This window comes from Pundamilia nyererei, unplaced genomic scaffold (assembly GCF_000239375.1).
Source record: "Pundamilia nyererei isolate P.nyererei 1_Seehausen unplaced genomic scaffold, PunNye1.0 scaffold00069, whole genome shotgun sequence".
Taxonomy (NCBI): Eukaryota; Metazoa; Chordata; class Actinopteri; order Cichliformes; family Cichlidae; genus Pundamilia; species Pundamilia nyererei.
Window position 1 is genome coordinate 2,992,940 of NW_005187470.1, and position 20,071 is coordinate 3,013,010.

The 20,071-nt window shown below is 42.1% G+C and overlaps 3 protein-coding genes across 5 annotated transcripts in view; 2 read left to right on the forward strand and 1 right to left on the reverse strand.

The window, feature by feature from the left end:
* The window catches only part of fbxo11b (F-box protein 11b), a 16,618-nt gene extending 10,072 nt beyond the window's left edge, over positions 1-6,546 (forward strand). For all 3 annotated transcript variants that reach the window (XM_005736510.1, XM_005736511.1, XM_005736512.1), the window contains exons 10-22: positions 259-365; positions 460-597; positions 682-899; positions 994-1,174; positions 1,263-1,385; positions 2,586-2,671; positions 3,181-3,257; positions 3,344-3,487; positions 3,672-3,782; positions 3,856-3,963; positions 4,044-4,152; positions 5,570-5,668; positions 5,828-6,546. In XM_005736510.1, coding sequence (XP_005736567.1) covers positions 259-365; positions 460-597; positions 682-899; positions 994-1,174; positions 1,263-1,385; positions 2,586-2,671; positions 3,181-3,257; positions 3,344-3,487; positions 3,672-3,782; positions 3,856-3,963; positions 4,044-4,152; positions 5,570-5,668; positions 5,828-5,957 — 1,631 coding nt within the window. In that variant the 3' untranslated portion in view covers positions 5,958-6,546. The remainder of the gene's footprint in view (positions 1-258; positions 366-459; positions 598-681; positions 900-993; positions 1,175-1,262; positions 1,386-2,585; positions 2,672-3,180; positions 3,258-3,343; positions 3,488-3,671; positions 3,783-3,855; positions 3,964-4,043; positions 4,153-5,569; positions 5,669-5,827) is intronic.
* A 3,652-nt stretch (positions 6,547-10,198) lies between these two features.
* msh2 (mutS homolog 2 (E. coli)) lies at positions 10,199-19,348 on the reverse strand. The gene is made up of 16 exons (XM_005736516.1): positions 19,086-19,348; positions 17,803-17,951; positions 17,429-17,713; positions 17,085-17,231; positions 16,716-16,865; positions 16,123-16,256; positions 15,445-15,644; positions 15,049-15,158; positions 14,842-14,965; positions 14,280-14,430; positions 14,076-14,173; positions 13,493-13,744; positions 13,106-13,310; positions 12,762-13,009; positions 12,491-12,660; positions 10,199-10,488 (listed from the first exon to the last, which is right to left on the reverse strand). The coding sequence occupies exons 1-16, from the start codon at positions 19,291-19,293 to the stop codon at positions 10,312-10,314; spliced, it is 2,808 nt and encodes a 935-aa protein (XP_005736573.1). The 5' UTR covers positions 19,294-19,348; the 3' UTR covers positions 10,199-10,311.
* Positions 17,970-20,071, forward strand: part of gch2 (GTP cyclohydrolase 2) — a 22,363-nt gene continuing 20,261 nt past the window's right edge. Inside the window, exon 1 of the mRNA XM_005736514.1 lies at positions 17,970-18,549. Within this exon, the coding sequence (XP_005736571.1) occupies positions 18,375-18,549 (175 nt within the window). The 5' untranslated portion in view covers positions 17,970-18,374. The remainder of the gene's footprint in view (positions 18,550-20,071) is intronic.

The window sequence follows — 20,071 nt, forward strand, 5'->3', positions numbered from 1 at the left end:
CTGAAATGAAAAAAACATATCGTGATATGAAAAAATCTCATATCGCCCAGCTCTAGTTCTGCATAGTTTTATTTTAGTTGCATGTGTTATTGCTGATTAGGGCACTGGTGTGCTGTAAACACTTGTGTAGTTCCAAAGATCAAGTCTTTTCCTGCATTTCTAATGAATAAAATTGAATTGATTACTGTCAGTCGATTATAAAACTGATCAGTCTTTAAAGATCATGTCACAATTCTCTTTCCCTCTTTTTGTGTTTAGTGGGTTCAGCTGTGTGTGTGAGTGGACAGGGAGCGTGTCCAACCATCAAACACTGCAACATCAGTGACTGTGAGAATGTAGGACTGTACATTACAGACCATGCACAGGTAAAACGAAAATAAATCTCCATGAATACACACACACGTACAAATGTTTGGCAAGATTATGCTTCTGATTTACACATACTGTTTTTTGTTACAGGGCATTTATGAAGACAATGAAATCAGTAACAATGCGCTAGCAGGAATTTGGGTGAAAAACCACGGTAATCCCATCATTAGACGTAACCACATCCATCACGGAAGAGATGTTGGGGTGTTCACTTTTGACCATGGCATGGTAACTACTGTAAATTGTGTTTTCTTACATTTTTCTGTGTAAACATCACAGATGAACTCACTTGTTGTCTTTTCTGGCTTTCAGGGCTACTTTGAGAACTGTAACATCCATAGAAATCGCATAGCAGGCTTTGAGGTGAAAGCTTACGCCAACCCCACAGTGGTCCGTTGTGAGATCCACCACGGCCAAACGGGAGGCATCTATGTCCACGAGAAGGGGCGGGGCCAGTTTATAGAGAACAAAATCTATGCGAATAATTTTGCCGGTGTGTGGATCACGTCCAACAGTGACCCAACGATACGGTAAGATAATAAACTGGGGGGGAAAAAGGCAGTGGAAGATACTGAATCTGTTGAATTCAAGATTGTTTAATAGAATTTGATTTATTCATTTCAGGGGAAATGCTATATTCAATGGTAACCAAGGAGGGGTGTACATATTTGGAGATGGGCGGGGTTTGATAGAAAGTAACGACATCCACGGTAACGCCTTAGCAGGGATCCAGATTCGAACCAACAGCTGCCCCATTGTACGGCATAACAAGATCCATGATGGACAGCATGGAGGCATTTACGTGGTAGATGTGATATCTGGTTGATTGAGATTATTTCCCCAGTGTTTAAAATCCACACCCACAAGTTTGTAACAACCTGTTTTTGTTTTAGCATGAGAAAGGCCAAGGGGTGATTGAGGAGAACGAGGTCTATAGCAACACGCTTGCAGGAGTGTGGGTGACGACAGGCAGCACTCCCGTCCTCCGCAAGAACCGCATTCACAGTGGCAAACAGGTAAAAACAAGAGCTGACATTAATAATCTGATTCTCTTTCGGCTTATTTGTTTTAATATTAGCCAATATCAGCATGTAAAACAACAAACGTGTTAATTTAAATGTTAGCAGTACATTTAATATTAAAACCCTGCATTGTAAAAGCTCAACTAAAGTGGATCTTGTTTAAGCTTGCAGCATCTGAGTATTTGTCAGTCTGTACGTTTCATTTTTGTATTAAACTGTTCAGGGAAAAGTCGTTGACATTTTCTGCTTTCCTACCAATCTGTATACGTCCAAAGCAAAGATGCCTTATCCTTCTCAATTGAGAATATAAAAATTTGTTTGTAAACATGTAAAACAAAGGCATCACAACGAGAAGATAAAACAATGTATTTTTGTTCTTTGTTTTATTATCAATGATTTGATGGATGATATTTTGAAGAAATTCTTTTTAGGAGTTTTGTGTGAACACGAATATTCTTGTTAAGGGGCTTATTTATGGAAACTGAGACTAGATGGTGATTATCATTAACTTCTAGGCCTTGTACTATGAATCAAGTTCAGCTTACCCAGGATATCTTTTCTTTAATTGCCCTCTCTTACCCTAACATCAGCAATCAAGCTAAGTGGGCACACAGAGGTGGTTATTGCTAGATAAGTCAACTCAGTTTCCCAAATTTAGCCCCAAGCATGTTAAATGGACGGGGTGACACTGTTACCATCTGACCAATCACAGGCATGAAAAGGTGTACAGGCAGCAGAGGAGATAATTTTATAAAAGAACCAACCATAAAGGTACGAGTGAGGGAAAAATCTGACGAAGCTGTAGCTTTATCAGTATCAAAGCTCGGTCATTATGACATGGGAGGATTTGATGGAATATAATTGATGTGCATAGTTTTAGTTTTTATTCTTTCAGTCCTAATCTCAAACATGACCTCTGCTAGGAAGGGAACTGCCTTCGTATTACAGAAAAGTAAAGTTTAACCCTAAAGCTACCGGGATAAGGCCACTGCTCCTTAGTTTCTAGGGTGTTTGTGTTTCACCTTTGTTTTCAAATGACTGCAGTGTTGTTGCCAGTAATCCGAAACTACACTTTTTGATGTGTTCTGCTCCTGTTTCCAATTTATAATCTAGTTAATTTTTACCTGTAACTATTCTTATTTATTTATTTATTTATTTATTTATTTATTTATTTACTTCATCCTTTTACTTCAGGTTGGTGTATATTTCTACGACAACGGGCACGGTGTGTTGGAAGATAACGACATCTACAATCACATGTACTCTGGTGTCCAAATACGGTAAAACATATTCCCTTCCTTTTTCTTTTTTTTTTCTTTAAATTATTTTTGACTTTGAGAGTGAAAAGTTTTCTAATCAGGAGCAGAAATACTCATTAATACTTATCTTTGACCAACATTATAACAACATTTCCCAATAAAGGAGCAATGTTTGACCAAACATATCTATATGAAGCCGAAAAATGTATTTGAGGCATTAAGATTCAACTTCACTGCAGTGGGTGTTGCATAGTATTCTTAGTACTAAGTACTTTTGCATTCAAATATACAGTAACACCACATTTTTGTTACATTTGTGAAATTGTAGATGGAGGTTCCAGTGTAATTTTGGCAGGTTAAGACATTTTTGGTGAAAGGGAACAAATCTGTCTCACTGTTAAATTTGTTACTTAAAACGGAAGTTACATAGCTCATACTAGGGAGAGATAACTAGGCATTAATGTTTATATCCGTACACTCCACTGCATTGATATGGTAAATGAATTACAATCATTATTACATCTTTAAAGGACGGGGAGCAACCCAAAGATCAGGCGCAACAAAATCTGGGGAGGCCAGAATGGAGGGATTTTAGTCTACAACTCAGGTCTGGATGTCACTCATTCATTACACTGGGTCTGCCAAATAATGTGCAAATACTTTTTACTCTAATCGTGCTGTTAAATTCAACAGGTCTGGGCTTCATTGAGGACAACGAGATCTTTGATAATGCCATGGCAGGAGTGTGGATCAAGACAGACAGCAACCCCACACTGAGAAGAAATAAGATCCACGATGGCAGAGATGGAGGCATCTGCATCTTTAACGGAGGCAGAGGTAACACAGCATGATGCGGGTGGCCATGGGGAGCTTCTGACATGTTTTTTTTTCAGTTTTCTTATGTAGCTGCTATTTATGTTTGATGAACAAACCATCGCCTCTGTTACTATGTGATTCATTTTTTTTTTTTTTTTTTGCTCGTGTGTATATTTAGCTTATTGTGAAATCTAACCACCTTTAGGTCTGCTGGAAGAGAACGACATCTTCAGGAACGCTCAGGCTGGTGTGTTGATCAGCACAAACAGTCATCCAGTACTACGCAAGAACCGCATTTTTGATGGCTTCGCAGCAGGTTAGATTTATGGGCGCAGATATCCTCTTTATTTGTACCCTTCCTTTACTCATGGACGATTTCTCATTTCCAGGTATTGAAATCACCAACCATGCCACCGCGACACTGGAGGGCAACCAGATTTTCAACAATCGCTTTGGAGGCCTCTTTCTGGCCTCAGGGGTCAACGTCACCATGAAAGGTAACGTGCTGCTATATGTGCATTAAAGAGTAGCTCAGTCGGGTCATGACCTGGTCAGTAACCTGCCTTTCCTCCTCCAGATAATAAAATTCTGAATAATCAGGATGCTATTGAGAAGGCGGTAAGCAGAGGACAGTGTCTCTATAAGATTTCCAGCTATACCAGTTACCCCATGCACGACTTCTACAGGTAAAGCTCGTCAGAGAAACGCCAGTATGTTTTCTGTCATGTGTATACACAAACCCATACAATGAGGATACCCAAATAATGGGACCCAACAACTTATGCATCCTTAACTTAAGGCTTAAGAACCATCCACACACAAAACAACTGACTCCAAGAAAATTGCTTTGTAGCTGATGGCTGAATGCTAGTTGACATTCCAGACCCTGGTTACTTGGGCAACCCTCTAATGTGTAATACTCTGCGGAGGTTTTGAGCTGCTTCTCATTTATTTTTCTTCCAAGTAGCCAAGCTTTCTGTTAATGTTTACCTTATGTGTACTTGTCCATCTACAGTCTTTTTTGCTAAGACACTTAACGCTGACTTATGACTCATTCAATCGTAAAAGGGCACTTAGCTAAAGGGATGAGCCAGTGTTCTCTAAATGTAACAGATAAGTTGGCAAAGAACCTCTTAAATTATATTTTATTCACAAAAATACATTTGTCCACCTTTCTCAGCTCTGTCAATGCTTTAATAAATCACTGCACCCATTTTCATAACAGTGGAAAGAAATAAGGAGTGGCTCAAGGCTTTTGGACAGTACTGTGTTTGGCATCCTGTCATGCCCATTTGAAGGCACTTTGTAATTTCATGCTCTCTGGTCGCTGATGGTCTTTGCCTGTGTGGATACCTTTAATTCCTCCTCAGACCTTTCATTGACCCTCTCACTACCCTCCTTGTCATTTTCTGTAGTTACTGAAATGCACAAAATTTAACTCTGCACATTTGCGAGTAATCTACTTAGCCAAAAGCTTAGGCTTTAGGTAGAACTACTCCATTTTTTTCTACTCTTGGATCTTTATGATGCAAATAGTGTCATTAATATGAGGCATAGAGATTTAGCTGTGAGCACACTAGCCCTGTGGTAGGGACAGCCAATTAGAAGAAAGTTGGCTTAAAAGGAGAGGAGCTAAAATGCCTTGTTTTAAGCAGAGAGAGGGATTACTTTGAGCATGTAAATCATGCAAAGAATAAATGAGTATAATAGGCCTTCTTTATTTAGAGCTGAAATGATTGGGCAGTTGATTAAAAGCTGATTAGTTTGACTATAGACGGCTTCCTCCCGAGCTGCTGTTCTAGTCCCCAGATTTCTCTTTAAAGTGTGCTCCTGTATTTGACTGATGTTTGCTGATTTTGTTACTGACTTATTTTTATGCCTGGTGCAAAGATTGAATTGTACAGTGAAACTGAGGCAGAAATGATCCTCCAGCTGTGAGGATTGTCTTGAATTTAAAGATCAAATGGTTGAGCTAGAAATTTATAATAAGCAGGTCGCTAAACAACAGTAATAATAATTAGTGCAGGGGTTTTAGATTACTTTATTTGACCTTACTGTTATGAAAATTAATCTGATTTGAGATTTTCCCCTTTGTCTCTCCAGATGTCACACCTGTAATACGACAGATAGGAATGCCATCTGTGTTAACTGTATCAAAAAATGCCACCAAGGACATGATGTAGAGTTTATACGGCACGATCGGTGAGGATTTAGTTTTTTCTTTTTTCACTGTTTTAATATTTAATAACTTTTATTAAATATTGACAAAAATGCATCTCCGTTTCAAGCAAAGCGAGTAGTTCTTGTACCTGAATGTCTCTGAGGTTTATGCTTAAATCCCTGCTTGTCTGTTGCCTTCAGGTTTTTCTGTGACTGTGGAGCGGGGACGTTGTCCAACCCGTGCACGCTGGCGGGAGAGCCCACACACGACACGGACACTCTGTATGACTCGGCGCCGCCCATCGAGTCCAACACGCTGCAACATAACTGAAAGCCTCTGGTGGAGTTATTTTCTCCCAAAAGCGTACAGACACATGACATTACACACGGCCATACACACATAAACGCACACAGTTACACACACGCATCCACTCGCAGCCATAAGGACCCAGAGAGACTCTGATTGCGGCGCTCTCGGACGGGATCGAGGTAAAAGAGGCTGCAGAGGAAGCGGCTTCCTGCTGCCTGCAGGCATACGAGCTGCAGTGGAGGCAGACTTCACTAGAGGGAGCCGTGGAGCTGAGGGAAGACTCGGAAAGGCCACAAGAGATTCCTTATTGGAGCGTTTCTTATTGCAGTCTATAAACAAACGCGGGAGGAAGAGAAAAGTTATGCAGAGAGGTTCGAGTATTGACGATCTCACAGTTCTTTAACCTCAGCTCCTACCCCTCTTCACCAACACCATCATCATCACCATCGTCGTCATCATAAGAACTGCTGTCAAAGACTTCCTGCTTCCTCGTAGCTGCCATCTCTATTGGCTGCCCAGGCAGTTGTACCTAGGCAACGGATGGGTGGATGTTGCTCTGTTGTGTGTGCGTGTGTGTGGGTAAAAGCAAGATGGTGTGTGCGCGCGTGTGATGGAGCACTTAAGCTTTTCTTTTTTTCTGTTTTTTGTTTTGTTTTTGTTTTTTTTAATATATGTTCAGATCAGTGGATTTTATTTCAATGCTTTCTCATGTAGTTTTGTATTTTTGAGCAAAAAGCTGACTGTATTTGAATGTCTTTTATTTTATTATATATTATTATAATTATTATTTCTTTGGTTAGCGTCCCCTCTCCTGCCCAAACAGCCTGTCAGGCTGCAGAAACTCAGACGTTCCAGTTGTGAAGTTCTTTCTGTGAAAGAGAAACTCGTTTAAACACTAAAAAAAAAAAAAAAAGGAAAAAAAGAAAACCCTCTAGTATATTAGACTCAATGGCATGTGGAGCAGCTCCACAGTTGTACAAAAAGTACGAGTGTAAATGTGTGTCGTGTACAGTGAAAGTTGTGTGTGTGTGTGTGCGTGATTATATGTTTATAAATTGATGCAGTCAGTGTTTTTTGTGGAGAGGGTTTCAATAGGAGGTGTCAAGACTCCTCTAAAACTGGAACTAAAGAGACAATCTGCAGTCACGTCCCACCCCACCCCCCCCAAAAAAAATATCCTCCCCTGTCTCACCCCCAGCCCTGTGTATCGTGGTGACTGTGGCTCCTCATGCAGCCTGAATCGTATGCATGTACCATAACATCTAGACTTAATATATTGTGAAGTATTCAATAACCATTATGTAGATGCTAGTTGGAATCCAAAAAGGGTATACTTTCTTAGAAAGACAAAAAAAGAAAACAGGAAACTGGCCATTTCTAAGAAAATAAAACTTTATTAGATCAGAGGTGTCTGTCTTTAAATTCACTTGCAATAAATGTCCGTTTTTATAAAAACAAAATGCAACTTGAGAACCCGAGGAGATGTGTTATGATGGTGAAAAACTGCCCTGATATAATTTGACTGCTCGCAGCCGCTCCGAGTCTTCTGTTGCCTGTCAGGGGTTTTGGATTGTCATGGAGCAACGGCGTCAATCATCAGAACCGGCTGCTGATATTTCAGATTGCTGTTTGCTATGTGTAATTCATGTAAATGGAAGATTTATGGCTGGATTGTTTCCAGTGGCCGTTTGGAGACGTGTTGAACTTGCCTACAATGACTGATGGACTTAATATTGCAGCTGTACACAGATCAAAGCCAGAAGGAAGAAAGAGACGAGCTTTGCTGAACGCCTGAATCAGGTTTTCTCTAAAAGCTGCGTGCGTTCAAAGATTGAGGATTGCGGTTCAAAAGTGTGATATAGTCAGTTTCACCGTTTCAGGTAGGCTTGCAACTAACAATTTTGCTATCGAAATTATAGCTACATTAATCATTTGGTGTACAAAACGCACAACAAAAGAGCTGTGGGTTCCCTCTGGGCTGAGGTGGTACTTGTTCTATGATGCTTTTGCATTGTGGGCGCATTGGTATTCACGTTACGAGATTAAGATATTTAAAGAATTTGGGGTTTCTGACAATTTAACAGCATTTTCAGCCTTTACTATAAATGTAATTGGAGCAGAGAAGGATTACTTACTTGAGCATACAAGCCTCCAAATTTAATGAGCATGACTGAATTCTGGTGAAATATATAAGATGATAAACATCTAGCAGAACATTTCAAAGGAGACTCACTGTGGCCGCATGAGAAAGCTGATAAAAAAAATACATATGAGTAGTATTCAGTTCTGGCTTTACTTATGTATTACTCCTTTTCTACTGACACATCAGCGATGGAGATAAAGTCCTTTTTCACGAGGTGGCACCACAGCAGGTAGTTCCACATGTTTAATTTGTTAGATTTTTTTGCACCAGATTCACTTCCTATCACAACCCCAAAGGGATCCTCCTGGGATCAAACCAGGGAGCTGTCACTTGTTTGGAAAACGTGCAAACCACTAGACTGAGAAAGTCTGCAATCAGTTGGGACTGAATGGGGTTAAGTAGTCAACTGCATGATATCTGTTTGCGATGTGATTATTCAACGTGATAAATCAGTGAAAACTGCTGCTACTGCTTACATACGAATACATATTTACTTACAATTAGAGTCCAGTCATAGCCTCAGATCTGAAACTCCACAAATAGTGATGTATTTGCTGCAGAATAGACAATTTAACCAAGATATATGAGCTACTTGGTAACAATGCTTTTATGTAGGAATATAACAAGACCACAGCCAGTTTGCTACCAGCTGAGACCAATTCTCTTTGGCACACAGATGTGTCATAGGTGAGTGGTACTCTTTAGCAGCCTGACTCGCACTGTTTGCAGTATTTGGTGAAGAGCAATTATTTCCATACCTTGAGACCAACTGCAATCAGTCCAATTTAGACTGTTTATTTGGAAACAGATCGCCTCCCACCAGGTGGCCTGAAACTGGTCACCCAGAGGTGGATGGTGACCACCTTTGGTTGCTCAGTCACTGCAGCTACTTGCAATCAGTTAATGTAATGTAGACAGATTTGTCCGTGTCGCAAGGAGGCTGCCTCCTCCTAGTGTGACTGAGCCACAGTAATGAGTACTTTTTGCACCACTGTAAAGCTGGATCTGGAATTACACCAGGATTATTTTGAAGGAACAGAGGTGTATAAGACCTGTGTACCTGAACTTAAGGGACTGTCCCACATATGGAAGAGTGTACACTGTCAGTCGGGATAAGTTATGAAGTGCAAAGGAGTCCACTGTCCACAATAAGGTTGTTAAATAAGGTGAGGACTACTTTTCAGCTACTTCCTTGCCACAGCATTAGTGCTACATTTGGCAGTTTTATGCCAGATGCCCTTCCTGACCAGTGACCTTTCACTTGCTAAGTTAATAGCAAATGAAATCTCTATTTTTTATTCAGTGCCCTGATAATTGAAAAAGATCTTAGCACCACTAGGACTCCCGAAGTTGTGCATCCAGCAAATTCAGCATTTTAAATTATTCCAACAAGACAAAAAAAACGCATTGTAATTGGAGTAAAAAAAAAAAAAAAAGATTCAAAATAAAGCAGATGTGATGCTGAACAAGTTTTACAATGATGTGCCAAGACTCATCAGTATCAATCCTACAACTCTAACCTGGATAAGCAGATAAGGAAATGGACGAGTACTGTTAGTCAGCTATCATATGGTATGTATTTAGATGTGAACATTTCTGCAATGAGATGGGTTCTCAGTGTGATTTACCACCAGAACTAACTTCATTATCCATACTGCATCGAGTGATCAGAGCTCTTTAAGCAATTAGTCTCAATTATACACAGTATTACCCGAGCTGAGCCATCTAACCTCCTGACCAACAGTAGACACACAAGTTACTGGTGTCACGGATCTGCATTAACCTAAGACCCGAACTCTTCCACGGCATGCATTTTTATTTCTCTTTGATATTTGGGCATATTGGGACCCGATGAATGTAAAAACAAATAATTACCAGATTTTTTTTTTTTTGTTTCTAAGAAAAATAAGAGCCACACATGAGAATATTCGTTTAAAATTTCGATAGAACAGCAGCAGTATAATGTCCTCGTAAGTGGATATCAGGCGCTTGTAGAGTAAAATTGAGTATTGGTCTAAATAACCCAAAATGTGATGTCCACATATGTGGACGCCAGGTCATAGGAGGTTAAGCGACAGAGCAATCTCACAAAATAACTGGGACAAAAAAACAAAAGTGTCTGCAGATTGGCAATAAATCCTTTATTGGAAAACTACAGTATAAACACTCTAGTGTTCTCTACAGTGATGAACTTTAACTTTGCAGAGCAGACAGCAGGTAGGGGTTTAAAAATCAAGCAGTTTTAACAGGAACGCAGCGTGCGAGGACCTCGCTGATGTACGTGTTATCTTTGGCAACCAGCTTCTGCTTCATTTTCCTGAGCTTTTCCTTCACTTCCTCCTCAGTCATGGTGGCAAGTGGAAGTGACTTCACCTTCTGCAGAAAGTAGTGGATCAGGTTTTCCCCCACCTGAAAAATAAGCAGGGCATGGGTGTTACAAGAAGTTCAAACTCTCTCTTCTGGTTTCTGAATGGACCTCAGCTCTACTCTCTGAAACGAGGCGCTTTTGCTGCCTTTAAGTCAACTTTCTTCTGATTGGCTGCCTCTATCTGTAAGAACACAGCAACAAGTGTATTTTTTCCCCTTCTTTATACTTCTATGCTTGTGACATTCCTTCACTGTGGAGAATAAAATACCCATCTTTTTACAGTGTGAAAATATCAAAGGAGGAAAAGGGCTCAAAGCGACAGTTCTGTTATCCTTCACTGGCAGTAATTAGTAACACTGGGAACAATCAGAGCTGTTTGTAGCAGCCAGGAATCTTTTGAGGTGATGACTTTCCTAGAAAGTTCTGAGATTCTTGCCTCAAGTTTACTTTTATGTCTAACCGCAGATTTTCAATAGAGGTTTTATTTACTATGATAAGATAACCTTTATTAATCCCACACGTGGGAAATTTGTTGGGTTAAGGCTGCCGACCTTTGCCAGCGCAAGGACTGAGCACCTAAGCTTGCACCTTCTGAGGAAGTCTGATGTGGATCTTGACTTGTGTTGTTCATTATCCTGCTGTGGACACCATCCTGTTTTCGTCTTCAGCTTTTTAAAAGATCCCGAGCTTCTGCCACTCTAAAATCCGACTAATATTTCCCCTGTTACGGGGGAATTCAAGTTTGTGCTACTCGATCTTGCTTAGGAAAATTTCTTATCACATCTGGCTCTGCAGTGAAACGGCTGAGATTAAACGGAACTGCACATGAAGTCTTGTGAGTAACTAAATTGTCAGAAATTACCATTGTTTCAGTGCCACTGAGCAATCATTTTTCTTGCAGTCAGGCAAACTAGTGCAAAAGATAATGTTAATCTATGTAGGAATCAATAGGCTGAAGTCTGATGACTTGTCCTCAAGGGCGAAGACCAGTATTTCAGACTTTCAGAGCCAGTAGATATCCAGGTCAAGACTTCTTTAATGCATCCAGAGAATAAGCTCAACAGAAAGGGGCAAAATGGTGGTCACAGCAAGAAGGTCATGGGTTCAACTCCACCATCTGGCCAGGGCCTTTCATTGTGGAGTTTACACGTTCTCCCCTTGTCCTCAGGGGTTCTCTCTGGGGTCTCCGGCTTCCTCCCACAGTCCAAAGACATGCAGTTAGTGGTGTGAGTGCGAATGGTTGTCTGACTCTCTGTATTAGCCCTCTAACAGGCTCCCATTCCTTTGACAGCTTCAAGTGTATTCTGCTTTTGGTCTCTACACTTCTTTTAATAAAAATCTGCTATTATTAGGAAGACTAATAGTCTCCGTTTGCAGCACAAATGCACATTTATGCCTCTTTTCCACTAGTACCAACTGTGCTTGGCTCAACTGTGTTTTTATGGTTGCCCCATTATGCGGCAGACCCTGTTACCAGGTACGTTTTTTTAAGCGTCTGATCAGGGGGGGGCAAATTCAAAATCGCCATTTATGGTTCAGCGGGAAATCTACACCAAAAAGGAGAGAAGCATCCCTATATCGCCTAGCACCGCATCTAAATCACAGATGCCTGCTTCTGAAAGAAGATGATTTGTAGACAAATGCATCACTTGTACCAACAATGTAGTGTTTATTAAATGATAAATGTCACTATGGACACCACTGTGTCTAGATCAGCGGTCCCCAACCCCCGGGCCTCGGACCGGTACCGGTCCGTGAGTCGTTTGGTACCGGGCTCAGGTGTGAAATGTATAGTTTTCAGCGTTATTTTGTTATCGTTTTTTATCGTTAACTCTGTTTTCCTGGGTCTTTTCACGTGTGTTATGAATAAATCTTATTTTTCGATACCGGTACTAGTTTTATTTTGTTGTATTTATCCGCGACACCTTAAAGGCCGGTCCGTGAAAATATTGTCGGGCATAAACTGGTCCGTGGCACAAAAAAGGTTGGGGACTGCTGGTCTAGATTATGGTGTTGGTATAATAGTGGAAATCTGAGCCTTACCTGCTTGTCTGTCTTTCGCCTCTTAGCCTTGGGCTCCTGTTCCGACTCATCTCCTGCAGGTTCTTGGAATTCCTCCAGCTCCTCCGCCTTCTCCTTCGCAGCGGCCAGCACTGACGGCGGGAAGCAAGCCAACTCGGCCACGTGGATTCCAAAACTCTGGTCACACACGCCTGAAGACAGAGACGGATCACTCTAAAGGCGCTCTGGACTGATTATAATCGTTTTTAAAAGCACAAAGCTGCGTTAACCCCGAGCGAAACCACGTGCTGACCTGGCTTGACTCTGTACAGCATTGTGAGCGTGTTGTGCGACGTCAGGGCTGTGACGTGCAGGTTGTGGACCGTGGGCTGCTGAGCTGCCAGCGCCGTCAGCTCGTGGAAGTGGGTGGCGAACAGGCAGAAGCAGCCGATTTTGGAGGCGATGTGCTCGCTGATGGCCCAGGCCAGACCGAAGCCGTCGTAGGTGGACGTGCCTCTGCCGAGCTCGTCGATTATGATGAGCGACTTCTCTGTGGCCGAACTGTAACAACAACAACAACACAGACGATGAGAAAACCTTCCCGTATCTGCTCATCGGTTATTTGTATAACTATTAATAAAGCTCGTCTGTTCTTACCGCAGAATGGCGGCTGTCTCTAGCATCTCGGACATAAAGCTGGAAACTCCTTTCACCTGGCTGTCTCCTGCACCCACCCTTGCCAGGATGCTGTCCATCACGCTAAGCTCCGCCTTCTCACATGGCACAAAGCAACCAATCTGAGCCATCAATGCGATCACACCCACCTGCCGGATAAAGGTGGACTTGCCACCCATATTTGGTCCTGCAAAGGTTTGGAAAACATAATGATTTTCGATGTACTTCCAAGACTTAATAAAAGCTGCGCTTATTACAACATAGGGCTGATTTTTACAGTGATGGGCCTCATCAATGACAGCCAGACAGCCCACATGGGAGAATTTGCCTTTAAATCCACCCTTGACTTAATCTGCGCTTATTTTTCACCTGTTATGATATAGAAGCTCTTGTCTTCCTGGACAAAGCTGATGTCATTAGGTATGAATGCAGTGTCTGCATCCATCTCCATGCAGGGATGTCTAGCCTGCAGCAGCTCCACGCGCCTGCAGCCATGGTCTAAGAGCTGGAATTGAGGTCGAACGAACGGCACAGGAGCAGACACCGATGTGACGGCAAAACTCGCCACGGCGTCCAGCTGCGCTATCACGTCGCTGAGCGTCTGGAGGGGATCCACGTAACCTGGCGGTTTAAAACATTTAGAGCCTTAAATGAACCATCGCAGGCGGAAGACCGCATCATGTGCAGGCTCCAAAACGATTTTGTATTTGATAAAAGAAAGACCGCAACATCACCAGTTCTTTGACGTCTATGCAAAAATTCCAAGTGCTGTAGAGTTTACTGACCTTTACAGAAAATGTGAACGAAATCAATTAAATGGTCTCACAAAGCAACTTTCATGCAATTATGACATGTCCAGTTTTCACGCAACCCGGATACAATCGTTTCCCATGCTGTTCAAATCGATACCTTGCTGAGAAGACAGTGAGGAGCATGTGATGAGATTCCTCACCTGAGGCAATGTTGATGATCTCTTTGACGATGGCGTTCTGGGCTTCCTCATACTCCTCCCTGCTTTTGGTGTACTCCTCGTTCAGAGAGCTCAGCTTACTGCAAGCGAACATACATCGGCGCGAATCATCAGATGGCAAAAAAACCCCGCAAAAAAACGAGCAGCGTTTTGTGATGCTGACATTAGAGGCTCGGTGAGGCACACCTGTTGGTAAAGCGCACACCGTTCTTCTGCACATCCAGCGTGGTGAATTTCTTGTTGTTCCTCAGACTCTTTTCCTCCTTGCATGTGACTCTCAGGTAAAATCCCAGCACAGCGTTTGACTCCAGCTTCACGGTTTTACCCGCCTCCAGACCTGAAACACAAAGTTACGCCAATCTGTTTAAGCATAAAAGCCAAAGTGGAAACCTTCCTTTAGACGGCCGTCACCTGCCTTGCACAAGGATTGCTGCGGCACCAGGTTAGTTAGGACACACAGTCATTAGCCACTATATTAGGTACACCTGTTCAACACCTCATTAACATAAATATCCAGAGAACCTATTTAGGAAACTACCTGTTTTTGTTTTCTTGTACACACACACACACACACACACACACACACACACGTTTAAATTTCAATTAAAAGAAAAGAATTAGTATTAGGTTATTTATCACTATAATCATGTTGTACTTTACAAGTTATTCCTCTAAGAACAGATTCTTTGTATATACCAATTAATAATGTCAAGGTTATTGTTTTATATTATGTATATACTGTAATCACCTAGTTCTCTGGCTGCACTGTTCAGCACGGTCTGCATGCGTTTTTCCAGCACATCCATCTTTTCTCTCAGCTCACTCAGCACCGGATCAAATGATGCCTTCACCAGGTACTCGTGGTGGTCAATCTACACGAAACAAGAAATAAGTCAAATGCACAACAGGCTGTGTGCAAACAGAGGGCAAAATACTTTGAAGCAAATGAAAAGACCTGGTTCATGTCCAATGTGGTTTCAATCATCTCTTGGTACTTGGTGCAGTCAGTCTGCAGGTCTCTGAGAGGCGAGAGGAATACTGCATTTAGCAGAACCTTGTTGCTACCTGCAACACAAAAAAAGTATTAGCCTAAATTTTAGTTAAAAGTGATTTGAAGCAGACCAGATCTCAGTTTTGAATTCATCTGATTCAATACATAAATAGTTCCATGAAAAACAGCATCCTTTGTTTACACACAGTCAGCACGATGAAGCAACAACAATCTTTGGACTCCAAATAACAACAATTAAGAAACTGTCAAATCAGCTGTATGAAGCAAACAAGACAGCATCCCTGCAGCCTGCAAAACAGATTGTAGAGTGAGGTAAACAGTGTATAAGCTGCAGCTTACCCGTGTATCCCTCCAGAGCAGTGATAAGAGTCGGTATTTGGCTCACAGCCTGGTAGACACGATAACAGTCCTGCAGCGTTGCCGTGTGACGGTGAAACTTCTTGGCCAGTCGATGAAGATCGGGAAACCGCCTCAGCAAATCGTCCTGACAGGTCTGCCTCAGCACAGAGTCGCACACAAAGCTTTCCACCAGGTCAAGCCTGCACAAAAATATCCTCAGTAATTGTAAGTCCTGTAGAATGGCCTCCCCCAGAGCCCGGACCTCAGCGTTATCGAAGCAGTACGAAATCATCTTTGACTGAGAACTAAACAAAAGGCAGCCAACATCCAAAGAAGACCTCTGAATGTCCTCGAGGAAGCCTGGAGAAATACTCCTGAAGACTACTCAAAGAAATCACAAGAAAACTTGTCTAAAAAAGTTCCGTTCAGAATTTCCATGTATGCGGACATATCGGTAAATTTCTGCATCTGTTTCGACTTTTCCTGTCAAATTATAAAAACATGAGAGCTGATTCATAATACCATACTTCTATTCCCTTAAATGCCTCCTTGAAATGTATAATGTTTGTTAAGCTAAAGATGTTTGACTAGGAGGTCTTATCGCCTACAGACCTGGCATATTGCTAAGTTGGATTTGTTAAAGGTACAGAAACCCTCCATCCCTCATCACTGTATTACCTCTCCTCTATTTTAGTTTTGTCCATGAGGGGCTGTTTGATCCACTGGTTGACCAACCGCTGACCCTGCGGCGTACGGCACTTATTCAACAAACCGGCCAATGAGTGAGCTCCGGTGGTGTCGTCAGGTGAACCCTGAAGTATACAAATTTGCATGTTAGTCGTGAATTTAACAGATGAATTACAGTGATGCACGGACAAATTGGGAATATTTTTATCACAGTCGTACGTATTTGCTACATAACAGGAAAAAAAAAAAAACAGGCTCAGTCAATAAAATCCAACATGTCACAGCTACTAGAACTTGAACGGGTTGCTGGTTTTCTAAATTTCTTGCTGGTCATTCCCAAATTTGTGTTTTTGAATTCTCTAAATCACATCTTTTTGTTTTTCTAGCACAACAACAACCAGTTCCTACAGAGCCTGCAACCACAAAGAGCCTGTGGAGATACAGAAATTATTTTATTGCTGCCATATAATCTGCATCATTATAACTGCATTAATAAGCCAAGACAAGCCAAGAAAAGAACACTTCTGTTATTCTGGTGCTTTTATCAAGGTGAAAACTTTGAGGCGTTGACACCGGTCACTTACCTGGAAGAGATTAAGAGCCCTGACGGCGGCGTTGTCCAGCCTCATGTACTGACCAAGGTCCAGAGTGGTCAGGTTGAAGGAGTTGAAGTTGGACTCATCAGAGAGCAGTTCAAGGAAACGCACCACTGCAGCCAAACATGACATTGCCACCTGAGAATGACACCACACAAGGGACGCTATGGTCAAACTTCCCACATAGTGACCTGTTCATATGCACGGCCTTCAGCCTGAGTGTCATTTAGTCGGCAGGAGCTGTTATGACTGGGATTTTATCAATAATGCTTAGTTCTAAATGTTGTTGTAAAATAAAGAAAAGTTTTTTCAAACCACCACCTTTTGTCAAAATGTTTGTTTTTTCCTGTCGTTCACCTGTTTGTCCAGCTCAGGTAAGGTGTTGCTCGCCACGGTCTCCCCTCTCTTTGCTCTCAGCAGCCGGTTGAGATCCTGGACCATGTCCTTGCTGTTGAACTCAGCTCTCTTCCTATCAGAGACTAGCATGCCGCCACGCTGCACCACCTACACAGACATACAAAAACAACAATATACTCGCATCACAATCTCTGCTTATGCAGCCAGAGTATTAATATTCATTTTTTTTAAGTCAGGCCTGGTTTAAAGAAAAGAACACTCTTTTAAAGACTTCCCATTTCGCAAGACTGATGTTCATACTGATTTTTTTTAACATAAGTTTAGTAATTACCGTGCCCACATACCTCACGCAGTTTACTCCCATCAGCGTTAGCTTCCCCCTGGGCTAGGAGACACTCTTTGGGACTGATTTGGACAAGCAGGGATTCCAAGTTGGAGAATATCTCATTGTCTGGAAACTCGCACACTCCCATCGTCCTCTGGGCTGCATCCACATACCCGACCCCAACAACACGCTGCCCATCAGCTCCAGTTGCAAGCCGCACAGCTACGACACCTGCACAGCCCTCTGAGCCGCTTTCCCCACCAAAAAGGATCTCCTCAAGCTGAGTCAAGTTTCCTGGAGAGGCCTGCATGTGGACACAGGAGGTAAGATCCAGAGTTGTTTTTAAAAACAAGCAGAAACCACCCTGATATGTCTCAATAGCCAGCACAGTACCTTGTACTCAATCTTCCAGTCGTGCTCCTTGCTGCTCTTGCTGTGGTTCCTGTACACCTCCACTCTGTACTGCCTCACCAACAGCAAATCTTTCACAAAGGCCTCAAAGTTCAGCTTGCTCAGAACCACACTCTCCAGCTTTCGACTCCCTGTTGACCAACAAAAACATGTCAAAATCTTTGTAATGCGTCCTTCTCATGGCACAGAGTGCTGGTGGTTTCAGTACACAAGTATCTCATGTGACCAGGTGGCATTTTTTATTTAGCAGATCATCTGCCTCCATCTCAGCCTGTCCCCAGCATCCTGCTTTGTATGTCCTCCTTCAGTATGTCCAAATACCTCCTGTGTGGGCTTCCTCTTTCCCTTCTGCCTGGCAGTTCTAATTAAGGATCTTCTGTCTAATACATCCACTATCCCTCCTCTGTACATGTCCAAATCCTTGCCCCCTCCAACTTTGTATCCAAAATGCGCAACCTGAGCTGTCCCTCTAATATAACCGTTTCTAATCCTGTCCATCCTCCCAATTAATTAAAATCTTAACATCTTCAGTTCTCCCTCTTGTCTTTTTCTCAATGCCACTGTCTCTAAACCATACATCAAAACAGGTTTCACCTTCCCTTTCACTCTTGCTGCTACCCTCCTGTCAAAAATCACCCCCGAAACCCATCTCCACCTGCACCACCCTCTTGGTACTCTCTTCTTCACTTCTGTTGTGCACTATCCAGTGCTCTCCATGGTTGACTCAAGGTATTTAAACTCCATCATTTGTCCTAGTGTAAAATTTAGAGTCAGCACAAAGGTACAAGTCATGCAGGTTTTTGTGTTGTATGCTGAAAACTACCACAGAAGAAAGGAGCTGCAGCTAGCTATAAAGACTAAAACATCTAATATCTGGGTGAAGCAGTTTTTGTTCTCCATGTTTTTCTGTCAGTGACCTCACAGGAAATTTGTAGCTCAATGATATATCTCCATTTAAACAAATGAAATGTCCCTGAGACAATAAATGAAAACACTTAACTGTAAGAGGACCCCTCATCATTTCCCACAAAAACATACTCTGTCCAACATTTAATTAGCCATGGCAATGCTTCTGAACGTACAGGACCTGCTAGGGCTGCAGCTAATAGCAGCCACCTTAGCTACAACCTGTGAAACCCTTTCTCTGGCTACACGGTCACACCAACTAGGTTAGCTTAATAGTAAAGGCACCGAGGCACCCCTCGTCCCCTTACTTGTTTAAAAGCGCCAACTGAAGTTAGCTTAGTGCACAGCTAAGCTAGTACCTGAACCCAAATATTTGATGACCCCGTTCGTTTTGAAAACCTCCTTCGCCGCGAATATGGCGTCCTTCCCGTGAACCGTATAATATTCGTTACGGTCAAATATCCGGAATGTGGTGTCCGGCTTCTCCGGCATGGAGAAAATGAAGTTAAGAAAGCCGTGCTCGGCTGCGCTGTCCATGGACAGGTTCTGTTTCGGCTGCACCGCCATCCTGGAATCTCCCGCCACCAAGCAGAACCAAACAGGAAGTTGCGTTGCCGAGATGTTCCCATAGAAACAAGAACGCAACCGGGGCCGCTTACTGGGAACATTTTTATTCACAAATGCAGACATTTCAAAACTAAAACACGTATAAACAGATGTTTGAATGATCTTAAACTCTCGAGTAAGTCGCTGAAACATGTAAATGACAAGAACGCCGCTCGTTTCTTCTTTTACGTCTTCAGTAGCTCGGAACACTAATGTTATGTAAACATTTTCGAACCTGACTTAAAACTTCAGTAATCACCGGAACATAAATAATATCGACTTTCTAACTCACATTTCTCAGTAAATAACTCAAAACTGATGAAATCGTTTAAAATGTATTAAAACTAAAAGTTATTACGTCGAAATTTTGAAATGATAACCCAAATTTTCGACTTCCATCCATCCATTCTCTTCCGCTTATCCTTATCAAGGTCGCCTGGGTGGTGCTGGGCCTAACCCAGCTAGCATAGAGCAAGAGGAAAGGCACACCCTGGACAGGTCGCCAATCTATCACTGGGCTAACACATGCACACCTATGTGCAATTTAGAAACACCAATTAACATAATATATATACTCATATAATTATAATTAACCTCTTATGGATCAGAGTTGCCAGAATTTCATCAAACAAACTCAACATGAAGTTAATAGATCAGTAGATGCTTTTCAGTTACTGGAAACAAATTTCAGAGGGACCCACAAATAAGAAGCAGCCAAAAGTGGCTGCAGTGAAGGCTT